This window comes from Hyperoodon ampullatus (assembly GCF_949752795.1).
Source record: "Hyperoodon ampullatus genome assembly, chromosome: 11".
In the NCBI taxonomy this organism is placed as follows: domain Eukaryota; kingdom Metazoa; phylum Chordata; class Mammalia; order Artiodactyla; family Ziphiidae; genus Hyperoodon; species Hyperoodon ampullatus.
Genome location: NC_136924.1, coordinates 14,651,115 through 14,667,053, shown reverse-complemented (window position 1 = coordinate 14,667,053; position 15,939 = coordinate 14,651,115). Strand labels below are relative to the sequence as shown.

At 43.5% G+C, this 15,939-nt stretch overlaps 1 protein-coding gene across 1 annotated transcript in view; it reads left to right on the top strand.

Annotated features, from left to right (window-relative positions):
- Positions 1 to 15,939, top strand: part of POC1B (POC1 centriolar protein B) — a gene marked incomplete at both ends in the record, with an annotated part of 114,932 nt that overhangs the window by 24,335 nt on the left and 74,658 nt on the right. Inside the window, one exon of the mRNA XM_079714308.1 lies at positions 1,615 to 1,794. Coding sequence (XP_079570434.1) covers positions 1,615 to 1,794 — 180 coding nt within the window. The remainder of the gene's footprint in view (positions 1 to 1,614; positions 1,795 to 15,939) is intronic.

Here is a 15,939-nt window from a genome sequence, read left to right as displayed (position 1 = left end):
CCTGACATTGTGCTAGATGCTGGTCTTTTAGAGATGAATAAGTCAACTTTCCTGTCCTCAAAAAATTACTGCCTAATAGGAGAGAAACAGGACTATTTTAAAACAAAATTTACTGTATAATGTAATAAGCTAAATAGCTATAATAGAAAGGGAACAATTAAGCCTGTCTGGGTTGGTCAAGGGGGCTTTGCTGGTAGGGGAAAGTAGTCAGGCTAAGAAAGCTGTAAGTACAAAGCCAGAGGTGTGTTTGAAGCAGTGAGACTGTTGTAAGAGTACAAAGGTCAGTGCAGTGGCAGGCAGTGGCCAAAGAGCTTGGGCGTTGTACTTTTTCTTGGAGAGCAGCCCATGACACGTTTACACTGGGATTTACACGCTTAGAATTATACATTTAGCAAGGCTGTAAGCACAGGATGTAGGTGACTGGAGGGAGATAAAAGATTAGAGCAGGGAGACCAGTTAAGAGGCTTTTGCAGTAATCTAGGTGAAGGATATTGAGGGTACGTATATCTACCTTAATGCAAGCAGAGCTGGGATGGAAAGAAGAGGAGGAATTCAAAAGATATTTAGGAGGTGACAGCAGTCTCCCTGTCACATTAAATAGGTTTGCTGACCTGTCGGATGTTGGGGAGGAGCTGAGTGTAACTTCCAGGCTTCTGCAAATTCTGCTGCCTGATCTTCTTCAAACACTTGTGGTGATTTTTCCCATAAGGCATCACCTGTATAAATATGACTTTCTGAATGGAAAAATTGCTAAGTCTAAATGTAGTATAAAGTGAAAGTACCTTGGGAACTTGGAAACGCTGACACAAAGTAGCATTTCCCAAATGTCACCATTTAACTCCAGCGCTGTCTACTAGCCTACCCCTAATTATGTCAACATTTTTCCTGCTGCTTCTCCTTAAATGCCAAACATTATTTTCTCCATCTTTTTTTTCCTATTCTCTTTTTCCCACCCTAGCCAAAAAAAGTATCTGAAATTTCAAGGTGTTGAGAACTGAAGGATCAATATGTTATTACCATTTATCTTTTGTTTTGCTTATGAATGTAAGATTGGGCTCAGGGGTGAGCAAGGCCTTAGGTGCACCTCAGGGTCTCAGTTCGCATGGCTGGTGGGTGAAAGCAGGAAAGTCAGATCACCCAGGGACATTCTGTATAGAGGCAGGTGACATAGGGGACATCTCCTCCTTCCCAAGCCAGACTGCCAGTCTACACAATTTCCATGTGAGCCCAGTTTGAAAACCCTACCTTAGAGCTCTTCACTTAATGAGTCTTAGGTTTTCTAGGTTGCAGTTTATTTAAACTGTATGTTGCTCTCTCTAGAGGAACGACAGGAAGTTAAAATGCATGGTAGAGATTTGTTCGAAATATTATTCTGTAGCTTCCAATTAAAGCAAAGTCAGCAAATGCATTTCAGGGTGGGGACCACTAGGTTCTCACTTGTTTAGTGTCAGCTGTGACTTGGAACCAGCTTGGAACAGTGTCGATGAAGAGTACAGTACAACACAGCCTTTTCACACTTCTGTCAGTTTTTACAACAAACTATTTTATATGTTTCAAAGTCTGTATACTGATAATTAAATCAAGTGTTATAAATATTAAACTGTTTGTCTCCAGGAGAGGGAAATCCTCTGAATTTAAAGCTCACACAGCTCCAGTTAGAAGTGTGGACTTTTCAGCCGATGGCCAGTTTCTTGCTACAGCATCTGAAGACAAATCTATCAAAGTATGGAACATGTATCGCCAGCGCTTCTTATATTCTCTGTACCGACACACACACTGGGTTCGCTGTGCCAAGTAAGTGCAAAGTTTCACAGTAAGGTTTCCACATTTTTTTTCCTGCTATAGTCCATGTTTTACCCCCCCGCAACTCCCAGAAAAGGAGATTGAGGGCAAATTCATTCATTCATTCATTCATTCATTCATTCGTTTGTTCATTCATTCAGCAAATATTTATTGTGTGCTTGCTATGTGCCAGGAACAATAGTAAACAAAACGGTCAAAAACCGCTGCTCGCATGAAGCTTATATTCTGGGGAGGGAGACAGACAATAAACAAATGGGGAACTGGATGTGGTAGGTCAGATGGTGGTAAGTGCTATGGAGAGAAACAGAGCTAGATGGGAAGGGGGGGCTACCAGTTTAAACAGGGTGTTCAGCGACTGCTCCCGGAGAGGGTGGCCTTTGAGCAGAGGGAGGGCAGGGAGTGAGGGTTGCAGACGTTTGGGAAAGGAAAGTCCACATGGAGGAAGCAGGAGTGAAGGCCCTCAGGCGGGAGCTGGGTGGCTGTGTGAGGACAAGAAGGCAGGGGTGGCCAAGAGTGCGGGGAAGCCGGGGAACAGCCCTGACGGGCACGCTGAGTAGCTGCGCCATTGGAGCATGTTCATCTCTCTGACCTACAGTTTAATGGGACCCCTCTGACCACTGTGTGGAGAGTAGACTGTCAGAAGTCAGGGCAGAGCCCGGAGGTGCAGGCTGTTGCAGTGGTTCTCATCCCGGTTTGGTCCAGGGTAGTGGCCGTGGAGATTTCGAGAAGCGGTTGGATTTCAGATAATCTATACAGTTGACCCTTGAACAACACGGGTTTGAGCTGCAGGGGTCCACTTATACGTGCATTTTTTTCAATTGTGTCGATAAATACTAGTGTACTTCACAAACCGAGGCTGGTTGAATCCACAGATGTGGAACCGTGAATACGGAGGAACCTTGGATTCCAAGGGCAAACTAAGTCACACATGGATTTTTGACTCTGTGGAGTGTTGGTGCCCCTAACCCCCGTGTTGCTCAAGGGTCAACTGTAGTTTGAAGTTACAACCAAAAGTACTTGCTGTCGTGTTGGATGTGACGAGAAAGAGAGAAACCAAGAATGACTCCATAATCTTTGGCAACAGTCTGTTGGGACAAGTGCTATTGTGTTATTAAGGTCTGCTAATAGCCACGGAGCCCTCTATTCCTAAGACACAATGCTCCAGTACTTAAAATACGTATCTCCTTTCCCCATCGGAACTGGCCAGGGAGGGAAGGGCTGTTGTTCTAAATTCCCCATTTTACAGATGAGGAAACTAAGTTTCAGAGTTAGAGTTAGAGCTCATCTAGCTGAAAGTGACAGAAGCCCATTCTTTTTCACTTCTCAAGGTGGTTTTGTTGGCTGTTTGATAACCTTGGAGTTGGAAGGAGAGACCAGAACGAGGGACTCCAATGCTGTTAGCTCTCTCTAGGCCTCTCTAACATGCCAGCTTTACTCTCTGAGAAACCCTAAGCTTTGAGAGGAAACTCTAAGCTTTGAGAGGAAAAGCGTCTCCCAGCTCCAGTTAGAAAAGTACCCGGGGGTGACTCTGGCCCAGCTAGGACCCTGTACCCATCCCTTCACCAGGCTGTGAGACACTGTGATTGTTCAAATTTATCCAGGCAGCCAACTGAGACAAGCTACCCTGGCTGGGGAGGAGGGGTCATACCAACCATGTTTTCTGGTGATGCAGAGAGAGGAGAGTTCTCACAAGAAGGGGGCTGGTACAGAGGTAATCAGTGGGGGGAACCGTGAACCCTGTGGTCACCTGGATTTGTGCCCACCATATGACGTAACGTGCCAGGTGTCCGCAGCTAGGATGTGGTGGAGTGAGCATATGAGCCCAGCTCTCTCTGTCTTGCCTTACAGTCCAAACTCTTAACCCTTGTTATGCTCTCTGGGGGGCATTATGCCCAGGAGGTGTTGATTATAATTTATGGTAATGAGTCTAAGCAGACTAAAAAAGGATAGAAGATCATACTTTTAGTCAATAGTTTTTTTTGTTTTTTTTTTCCTTCTAAAGGGCTTAGCTACTTTTGGCTCTGGCCATCTTAGTATTATTTTCTATATATGCCATATATCTGTGTGGTTACAAATATATAGATTCAAATCCCAGCCCCACCACTTACTAGCTGTATGACCTTTGGGGAAATTATCTGATTTCTCATGCCTCAGTTTTCTTATCTGTAAAATTAGGATGATACTAGTAACCTGCCACCTAGGTTGTCATGGTATTTAAATGAGTACATTTAAAAGCCCACAGACTAATCAGTAGATAAATCTCAGCCATCATCCCCATCACCATCACTGGACATCTCATTCTTATTTAATTTTTACATGTATTATGTAACCTGAATTGATCATTTTTCCCCACCTAAGGAGGTGGCACGATTTGTATTTATTTATGAAATGATGCTGTAAATAAGAGGAGGCAGAGATCTATTATCTAGTGGTTGGGGCCTGGAGAGCAGAGGTATAGGTGGCAGGGCCGGAGACTAGGAGGGGTCATTCAGCTCCCACTGTGTGCCAACTCTGGATATGTTCGGTAAAGAGACTGATTTCTGTTACTTTCATCAGGGAGCTCAACATAAGCAAAAGCACTGAATGTTGATTTAACTAATCAAGACAGAATGTGTCCTCTATATTCTGACTAATAATAAGAGCTGTTATTTATCCACTGTGACCTATGTATCTCTATTTCCTTTCATAAAGAATTTAAAGTGGTTTATAATAACTGACATACCTTTGTATACCTCAGTCACTGGAGGGAATGGAGAGACAGTTCTATCTAGAACCACGTAACCCGGGTTAGTGCAGTTTTGGCATGAGGTGTAGCCTGAGCTTCCTGCAGCCCAGGTATTAATGGAATGATGGAGGCTGACATATTTTCATTTTCTAATAACAAGAAGGAATCCTGTCAAGTTGTTCAGATAAGAGAAAATTTTTCCTGGAGTAGATTCTAGGAAATACTTTATTCCTTGCCCTTGTATTGAATTATCTATGTATAATATAAATGTTAAAAAAGGAAAAAAGGTAACGCTGATGTAAGATAGAACTTACGAAAGGTCGAAAGATCGCCAATAATGTGAAATTTTCGTCATCAAAACATTCCTTTAATAAGCATAGCCCCCGATACGAGCCACATGTCTGTGCTGGGTGTTAAGTATGGAGAGATGAAAGACACCATCTTAGCCTCAAGGAGCTTTTATAATTCAAGGGAAAAAAAAGATATAAATAATTATAAAGGGGTGTGTCCTATAGGAAAATTATATACATGATGAGGGAGTGTGCAAGTGGAGCACTGAACTAGGCTTGTGTGAGGAAACGTCAAAAGAGACGTTGTGACTGTCTAATAAGAGAGGTCTTTGGAGCCGGAGGAAGATGGCGGAAGAGTAAGACGCGGAGATCACCTTCCTCCCCACAGATACATCAGAAATTCATCTACACGTGGAACAACTCCAACAGAACACCTACTGAACGCTGACAGAAGACCTCAGACCCCCCAAAAGGCAAGAAACTCCCCACATACCTAGGTAGGTCAAAAGAAAAAAAGAATAAACTGAGACAATAGGATATGGACGGGACCTGCACCAGTGGGAGGGAGCCGTGAAGGAGGGAAGGTTTCTACACACTACAAGCCCCTTCGCGGGCGGAGACTGCAGGTGGCGGAGGGGGAAAGCTTCGGAGTAGCGGAGGAGAGCACAGCAACAGGGGTGCGGAGGGCAAAGCGGAGAGATTTTGGCACAGAGGATCGGTGCCCTCAGGCACACACCAGCCCGAGAGGCTTGTCTGCTCGGCCACCGGGGCGGGCGAGGCTGGGAGCTGAGGCTCGGGTATCGGCTTTCAGTCGGAGCGCAGGGAGAGGACTGGGGCTGGCGGCAGGAAGAGAGCCTGAAGGGGTTAGTGCTAGCCCGGAGGGAGTCCGGGGAAAGGGTCTGGAGCTACCGGAGAGGCAAGAGACTTTTTTCCCTTTTGTTGCCTGGTGCGCGAGGAGAGGGCATTCCCCTCCCTCCCCTCTGCCTGAGTGAGCCAGAGCCCCCGAATCAGCGGCTCCTTTAAACCCGTCCTGTCTGAGCGAAGAACGGACGCCCTCCGGCGACCTACGCGCAGAGGCGGGGCCAGGTCCAAGGCTGAGACCCGGGAGTTGTGAGAGCAGAGACAGGGAAATCTCTCTGTGCAGCCTCGGAGGCAGTGGATTAAAGCTCCACGGTCCATTTGATGTGCCCTGCGTCTGTGGAGTGTATGAATGGACAGCGAATCATCCCAAATTGAGGAAGTGGACTTTGAGGACAAGATTTAAGACTTTCCCCCCTTTTTACAACGAATTATCCCAAATTAAGGAGGTGGACTTAGCAAGATTTCAGACTTCTCGCCCTTTTCCTCTTTTTACAACGAATTATCCCAAATCGAGGAGGTGGACTTGGAGAGCAAGATTTTTGATTTTTCCCCCTGCTCTCTTTTTGTGAATGTGTATGTGTAATCTTCTGTGTAAGATTCTCTCTGTATAGCTTTGCTTCCACCATATGTCCCAGGGTTCTATCGGTCCGTGTTTTTTTTTTCAATAATTACTTTTTAATTTTAATAACGCTACTATATTTCATACTTTATTCTATTTTACTTTACCTGCTCTTTCTTTTTTTCCTACCTTCCCTTCCTCCCTCCCTCCCTCCGCTCCTCCTTTCCTTCTTTCTTTTTCTTTCCTCCCTCCCTCCCTCCCTCCCACCCTTCTTCTTTCCACTTTCTTTTTCTTTCCTTCCTCCCTCCCTCCCTCCTGTCTTTCTTTCTTTCTTTCCTTCCTCCCTCCCTCCCTTCTTCCATTCACTCTTCCTTTTGCTTTCATTCCTCCCTCCCTCCCTCCTTTCTTTCCTTCTTTCTTTCCATCCTTCCTCCCTCCCTCCCTCCTTTCTTTCTTTCTTCCTTCCTTCCTTCCTTTCTTTCCCTCTCTCTTTCTTTCTTCTACTAATTCTTTCTTTCTACTTTTTCTCACTGTTATTCTGAGCCGGGTGGATGAAAGGCTCTTGGTGCTGCAGCCAGGAGTCAGTGCTGTGCCTCTGAAGCGGGAGAGCCAACCTCAGGACACGGGTCCACAAGAGACCTCCCAGCTCCACATAATATCAAGCAGCGAAAATCTCCCAGGGATCTCCATCTCAACACCAGCACCCAGCTTCAGTCAACGACCAGCAAGCTAGAGTGCTGGTCACCCTATGCCAAGCAACTAGCAAGGCAGGAACACAACCCCACCCATTAGCAGAGAGGCTACCTAAAAACATAATAAGGCCACAGGCACCCCAAAACACACCACCAGACGTGGACCTGTCCACCAGAAAGACAAGATCGAGCCTCAACCACCAGAACACAGGCATTAGTCCCCCCCACCAGGAAGCCTACACAACCTACTGAAACAACCTTAGCCACGGGGGACAGATACCAAAAACAACGGGAACTACGAATCTGCAGCCTGCAAAAAGGAGACCCCAAACACAGTAACATAAGCAAAATGAGAAAGCAGAAAAACACACAGCAGGTGAAGGAGCAAGATAAAAACTTACCAGACCTAACAAATGAAGGGGTAATAGGCAGTCTACCTGAAAAAGAATTCAGAATAATGATAGTAAAGATGATCCAAAATCTTGGAAATAGGATAGACAAAATGCAAGAAACAGTTAACAAGGACCTAGAAGAACTAAAGATGAATCAAGCATCGATTAAAAACACAATAAATGAAATGAAAAATACTCTAGATGGGATCAATAGCAGAATAACTGAGGCAGAAGAACGGATAAGTGAGGTGGAAGATAAAATAGTGGAAATAACTGATGCAGAGCAAAATAAAGAAAAAAGAATGAAAAGAATAGAGGACAGTCTCAGAGACCTCTGGGACAACATTAAACGCACCAACATTCAAATTATAGGGGTTCCAGAAGAAGAAGAGAAAAAGAAAGGGACTGAGAAAATATTTGAAGAGATTATAGTTGAAAACTTCCCTAATGTGGGAAAGGAAATAGTTAATCAAGTCCAGGAGGCACAGAGAGTCCCATACAGAATAAATCCAAGGAGAAATACGCCAAGGCACATATTAATCAAACTGTCAAAAATTAAACACAAAGAAATCATATTAAAAGCAGCAAGGGAAAAACAACAAATAACACACAAGGGAATCCCCATCAGGTTAACAGCTGATCTCTCAGCAGAAACTCTACAAGCCAGAAGGGAGTGGCAGGACATAATTAAAGTGATGAAGGAGAGAAACCTGCAACCAAGATTACTCTACCCAGCAAGGATCTCATTCAGATTTGATGGAGAAATTAAAACGTTTACAGACAAGCAAAAGCTGAGAGAGTTCAGCACCACCAAACCAGCTTTACAACAAATGCTAAAGGAACTTCTCTAGGCAAGAAACACAACAGAAGGAATATACCTACAATAACGAACCCAAAGCAGTTAAGGAAATGGGAATAGAAACATACATATCAATAATTACCTTAAATGTAAATGGACTAAATGCTCCCACCAAGAGACACAGAGTGGCTGAATGGATACAAAAACAAGACCCATATATATGCTGTCTACAAGAGACCCACTTCAGACCTAGAGACACATACAGATTGAAAGTAAGGGGATGGAAAAAGATATTCCATGCAAATGGAAATCAAAAGAAAGCTGGAGTAGCAATTCTTATATCAGACAAAATAGACTTTAAAATAAAGACTATTAGAAGAGACAAAGAAGGACACTACATAACGATAAAGGGATCGATCCAAGAAGAAGATATAACAATTGTAAATATTTATGCACCCAACATAGGAGCACCTCAATACATAAGGCAAATACTAACAGCCATAAAAGGGGAAATCGACAGTAACACAATCATAGTAGGGGACTTTAACACCCCACTTTCACCAATGGACAGATCATCCAAAATGAAAATAAATAAGGAAACACAAGCTTTAAATGATACATTAAACAAGATGGACTTAGTTGATATTTATAGGACATTCCATCCAAAAACAACAGAATACACGTTTTTCTCAAGTGCTCATGGAACATTCTCCAGGATAGATCATATCTTGGGTCACAAATCAAGCCTTGGTAAATTTAAGAAAATTGAAATTGTATCAAGTATCTTTTCCGACCACAATGCTATGAGACTAGACATCAATTACAGGAAAAGATCTGTAAAAAATACAAACACATGGAGGCTAAACAATACACTACTCAATAACGAAGTGATCACTGAAGAAATCAAAGAGGAAATTAAAAAATACCTAGAAACAAATGACAATGGAGACACGACGACCCAAAACCTATGGGACGCAGCAAAAGCAGTTCTAAGGGGGAAGTTTATAGCAATACAATCCCACCTTAAGAAACAGGAAACATCTCGAGTAAACAACCTGACCCTGCACCTAAAGCAATTAGAGAAAGAAGAACAAAAAACCCCCAAAGTTAGCAGAAGGAAAGAAATCATAAAGATCAGATCAGAAATAAATGAAAAAGAAATGAAGGAAACAATAGCAAAGATCAATAAAACTAAAAGCTGGTTCTTTGAGAAGATAAACAAAATTGACAAACCATTAGCCAGACTCATCAAGAAAAGAAGGGAGAAGACTCAAATCAGTAGAATTAGAAATGAAAAAGGAGAAGTAACAACTGACACTGCAGAAATACAAAAGATCATGAGAGATTACTATAAGCAACTCTATGCCAATAAAATGGACAACCTGGAAGAAATGGACAAATTCTTAGAAATGCACAACCTACCAAGACTGACTCAGGAAGAAATAGAAAATATGAATAGACCAATCACAAGCACTGAAATTGAAACTGTGATTAAAAATCTTCCATCAAACAAAAGCCCAGGACCAGATGGCTTCACAGGCGAATTCTATCAAACATTTAGAGAAGAGCTAACACCCACCCATCCTTCTCAAACTCTTCCAAACAATATCAGAGGAAGGAACACTCCCAAACTCATTCTAGGAGGCCACCATCACCTTGATACCAAAACCAGGCAAGGATGTCACAAAGAAAGAAAACTACAGGCCAATATCACTGATGAACATAGATGCAAAAATCCTCAACAAAATACTAGCAAACAGAATCCAACAGCACATTAAAAGGATCATACACCATGATCAAGTGGGGTTTATTCCAGGAATGCAAGGATTCTTCAATATACGCAAATCAATCAATGTGATACACCATATTAACAAGTTGAAGGAGAAAAACCATATGATCATCTCAATAGATGCAGAGAAAGCTTTCGACAAAATTCAACACCCATTTATGATAAAAACCCTGCAGAAAGTAGGCATAGAGGGAACTTTCCTCAACATAATAAAGGCCATATATGACAAACCCACAGCCAACATTGTCCTCAATGGTGAAAAACTGAAAGCATTTCCACTAAGATCAGGAACAAGACAAGGCTGCCCACTCTCACCACTCTTATTCAACCTAGTTTTGGAAGTTTTAGCCACAGCAATCAGAGAAGAAAAGGAAATAAAAGGAATCCAAATTGGAAAAGAAGAAGTAAAGCTGTCACTGTTTGCAGATGACATGATACTATACATAGAGAATCCTAAAGATGCTACCGAAAAACTACTAGAGCTAATCAAAGAATTCGGTAAAGTAGCAGGATACAAAATTAATGCACAGAAATCTCTGGCATTCCTGTACACTAATGATGAAAAATCTGAAAATGAAATCAAGAAAACACTCCCATTTACCATTGCAACAAAAAGAATAAAATATCTAGGAATAAACCTACCTAAGGAGACAAAAGACCTGTATGCAGAAAATTATAAGACACTGATGAAAGAAATTAAAGAGGATACAAATAGATGGAGAGATATACCATGCTCCTGGATTGGAAGAATCAATATTGTGAAAATGACTCTACTACCCAAAGCAATCTACAGATTCAATGCAATCCCTATCAAACTACCACTGGTATTTTTCACAGAACTAGAACAAAAAATTTCAAAATTTGTTTGGAAAAACAAAAGACCCCGAATAGCCAAAGCAATCTTGAGAACGAAAAACGGAGCTGGAGGAATCAGGCTCCCTGACTTCAGACTATACTACAGAGCTACAGTAATTAAGACAGTGTGGTACTGGCATAAAAACAGAAAGATAGACCAGTGGATCAGGATAGAAAGCCCAGAGATAAACCCACGCACATATGGCCAACTTATCTTTGATAAAGGAGGCAGGAATGTACAGTGGAGAAAGGACAGCCTCTTCAATAAGTGGTGCTGGGAAAACTGGACAGGGACATGTAAAAGTATGAGATTAGATCATTCCCTAACACCATACACAAAAATAAGCTCAAAATGGATTAAAGACCTAAATGTAAGGCCAGAAACTATCAAACTCTTAGAGGAAAACATAGGTAGAACACTCTATGACATAAATCACAGCAAGATCCTTTTGGACCCACCTCCTAGAGAAATGGAACTAAAAACAAAGATAAACAAATGGGACCTAATGAAACTTCAAAGCTTTTGCACAGCAAAGGAAACCATAAACAAGACCAAAAGACAACCCTCAGAATGGGAGAAAATATTTGCAAATGAAGCAACTGACAAAGGATTAATCTCCAAAATTTATAAACAGCTCATGCAGCTCAATAGCAAAAAAACAAACAACCCAATCCAAAAATGGGCAGAAGACCTAAATAGGCATTTCTCCAAAGAAGATATACTGACTGCCAACAAACACATGAAAGAATGCTCAACATCATTAATCATTAGAGAAATGCAAATCAAAACTACAATGAGATATCATCTCACACCAGTCAGAATGGCCATTATCAAGAAATCTAGAAACAATAAATGCTGGAGAGGGTGTGGAGAAAAGGGAACACTGTTGCACTGCTGGTGGGAATGTGAATTGGTACAGCCACTATGGAGAACAGTATGGAGGTTCCTTAAAAAATTAAAAATAGAACTACCATATGACCCAGCAATACCACTACTAGGCATATACCCTGAGAAAACCATAATTCAAAAAGAGACATGTACCAAAATGTTCATTGCAGCTCTATTCACAATAGCCCGGAGCTGGAAACAACCTAAGTGTTCATCATCGGATGAATGGATAAAGAAGATGTGGCACATATATACAATGGAATATTACTCAGCCATAAAAAGGAACGAAACTGAGCTATTTGTAATGAGGTGGATAGACCTAGAGTCTGTCATACAGAGTGAAGTAAGTCAGAAAGAGAAAGACAAATACCGTATGCTAACACATATATATGGAATTAAAAAAAAAAAATGTCATGAAGAACCTAGGGGTAAAACAGGAATAAAGACACAGACCTACTTGAGAACGGACTTGAGGATATGGGGAGGGTGAAGGGTAAGCTGTGACAAAGCGAAAGAGAGGCATGGAGATATGTACACTACCAAACGTAAGGTAGATAGATAGTGGGAAGCAGCCGCATGGCACAGGGAGATCAGCTCGGTGCTTTGTGACCGCCTGGAGGGGTGGGATGGGGAGGGTGGGAGGGAGGGAGACGCAATAGGGAAGGGATGTGGGAACAGATGTGTATGTATGACTGATTCACTTTGTTATAAAGCAGAAACTAATAAAAAATAAATTAAAAAAAAAAAAAAAGAGACGTTGTGAGCCCCTAACTGAGGGGGGCGGGGAGAGGAGACGAGGAGGGAGGGGCCAATCATCAGACGGGAGGCGGGTGGCAGGCCTTCCAGAGGGAGGCAGTGGGAGTGAGCACCGCGGCTGAGAGCGTGTGGTGCCCTGTCAACTCTTCAGCTATGGCCGTGCTCAGGAAGTAAGGTGGGCTGAGGTGCAGGAGGAGACGGGAAGGCTCAGGGTCCTGGATGACGTGAAAAGACTTTGGACTTCATCCTACAGGTGATACGGAGACACCAGAGAGCTTGGAATCTGGAAGAAGCATGATCTGAGCTCTTCTTTGTTAATTGGTCTATTCTACTGGCATGACTTTGCGTTTAGAGGGTCGGCATGAGATGGTCCAAGATTCACATGCCCACGTGTAGCACCTGTTACCTTCGGGCATGTTTCGGTTCACGGCTCTCTGCCTCTGGAAAGTGAGGGTGATGAGGCTCCTCAAAGTGGACTGTTGCGAGATTGAGAAATACAAGTTTACAGCGTTTGGAACCGAGTGATGCAGCAGGACTCCAGCTGAGCACCATCAGCTAGGGTGAAACTCGGGAAGTTGGGGGAGCCTTTGAAACTGTTGTTTTTCCCTAAATCGAGAGAAGAAAACCATGGTGGACCGTTGCACTTTGCCTAGCATCATTCCCCGTTTCCCGGTAGTAGCGCCCACATTTTCCCTGAGGAACCAGCCCTCCCCGACGGTCCCTCTGTGCTATGGTGGCCCTATCTCCGGTCCAGCAGGAGGCTCAGCTCAGGTTTGCCATTCGGGAAAGAGCATCCCGCTTCCTACAGGAGAGAGTGAGCCTTGTTAGAACTGTAGGCCTTTGTTGTGGGATTGCTATCTTGAGGCTTATGTAAACCTGAACTGCTGAGGGACACCGTGCACAAGATACTGACCTGAGAATGATGCTCGTTCTTTCAGGGGAGAGCGGAGCTGTGAGAGGAAGACAGAAATTGTTGTCTGATTACATGGTGTGGTTTCTGGGTACAGCCATGCCTGGGATTATTAGTGGGGGTGGGGAGGGGCCGGAGAGGGAGACAGAGACATGAGCCTTAAAATATTTCTTTTCCCTCTTGTTTCAAAAGGCACTTCCCATAGGCAGTGATAGTGAAGCAGGGTTTTGGAAAAGTGGGATTGATCCTTGCATCCGGTCATGTGCACTCGTGATTCCTGTTTTATCTCCATCCCCAACACGGCCTTCGTTTTCAGCATCATTATCACTTGTGGAGACTTTGGCAATAAACTCCTAAATGTTTTCCATGACTACAGATTGGCATTTATTCCCTCCTTCCCCTACTGCCTCCAAAGAGACTTTTGTGAAGTGCAAATCTGATCGTGCTCTTCCTCAGGGTAAAGCCACTCGGTGACTCCTGTCCAGGCACACTTGTCCTGCCATATCTGCTCTGCCTTCCTGTTACAAGCTCGCCTTTCTTTCCTTCTCACCATTCACCTTATTGCAGCTACACGAGGTTCCCCAAGTGTGCGGTGCTCTGTTATGTTCTGTGCCCCTTCACATGTTGCCCGCCATACCTGGAATGCCCCCAATTCCACCCTCCCTTCACCAGCCTGCTCTGCGTCTCTTCCTCTAAGAAGTGTTTCCGATTCTCCAGGTGGAGCCTGTTATGATGCCTTTATGCCACCACATTACCCTGTGAATGAGGTCTGTTTGCCAGTTTAGGCCTCACTTCCCTATTAGACTTTGAATGACAAGTATTTTATTCATTGTGTATTCTCATGCCAGGGACCATTCTAAATGCTGTAAATACCGCAGAAAGTAAAACAGACAAAATTCCTACTGTCCTGGGACTCCAAAAGGAGACAGACAATAACCAAATATACTAGTGATATGTGCTCCGCAGAAAAGTGCTGTCGGGTGACAGGACGGAGAGTGACGGGGATGGGCGGTGCTCTTCCACATATGGTGGCCAGGGAAGGCAGCTCTATTAAGGTGACACTGACTGAAGTGGGGGAACTGATAAGGTGGGTATCGGGGGAGAGTGTTCAATTTAGAGTCAGATACAGTGTGAGAGACACTGCAGAGTGTTAGTTATAGGGTGAGGAAGGCTCAGAGGAGTTGTGTAAAAATGTGGGTTGAATGAATCCCTGAAAGGTTGACCGCTAATGTGCAGGTGGCTTTGGTGGGAGTTTTCATGGGCTTCTTCAGGGAAGAGTCATTTTTGTGGCTTTTTTTATACCAAATTCAGGAGTACTATACATGCATGTTATGCATGAGGAATATTTATGTGGCTTCACTACTGTTTCATTTTGTGTTATTTTTGATCAGATTGATAATTTTTATACTCTGCACACCTGGTCTTAATAGAATGCCTTTATTTTGCTGGTACCTTGTGGATCTGAGGGATTGATTGATTGATGGATTGATTTTTCCATCAGTTGTTTTCTTACTGTTTGGAGAGAGTGATTCCTGTGGAATTCTGCAGAGGCCTCTCTGGAGGAATGTTCTTTGATAACAAATTTGGCTAAATTTAATGAATAAAGATTTCCTCTTTTGGCCGGCTTTCCATAGATGTGCTCGACACCATGAGTTCTTTCTCACACATTTATTACCATCTTTTTTCTTGACTCCTCTTAATGCAGATGGAGTCCAAGAGAGTTGGGAGGGCCTAACTGACCACTCAGGCCCGGCCTCTCAGTGCTTGTGCAGCTTCCTGTGAGAGCTTCGCCTTGATGGGGTCCTTCCAGTCTAGGACTTTCTGCTAAATGTCTGAGGGACCAGAAGTTCTGTTTTGGCCCGAGGTGAGAAGGCTCAGGGGGGAACTAAGTCAGGCTTAATAAATGTACGAGAGTCTGAAACAGAAGCCGAATTTACAGTTTATTGACAGTGACAACGCTAGCCTTCAGAGGGGCTAGGGCGTTTGCATGCCTCGGTCAGGGCCTTCCTCCCCGGTCAGCAAAGTCAGAATAAGGGCTCAGTGGGCCCTGGAACTAAGGCAAGAAAGTTTGTTGAAAACAATCTTGGTGGATAGTTTTTTCAGGTTAGGGTAGTGAGGTGGGCTTATCTCCTCCACATATACGTACCTGCCAAGGAAACTGCACGATCAGTTCTGCTGGTCGGGTCCTCTCTTCCCTGGGCCAGGCTGGAGACACCCTGATGGATGATTGCTCTTGCTCTTGCCTCGGGTGGTTCCTGGGCACCTCCTCTCTGTTGACATAGTATCTTTTAGGTGGGGCAGTAGAGCCGACTGGTTTCACTAGCATGTGATCCTGCAGACGTGACGTAACTCCTCTGGGCCTTAGTCTGCTCCCTTCTAAAATGGGTACAAAGGGGACCTTCCTCAGAGAGTCATCCTGAAAACGGAACAAGTTAATGAATGTAAATAATGTCAGCTATTAACTACCCTCACATTCCAGCCTTTTCTCCTTGGAATTCTACTGGAGTCACCTTTAGGTTGTGTTCCAAAGTCATTTCACACATTTGCACATAGTGTTTGGGGTTGCTGCTATGGGTAACTACTATTAACCTTTGAGTGCATTTTATGTACTTAACTATA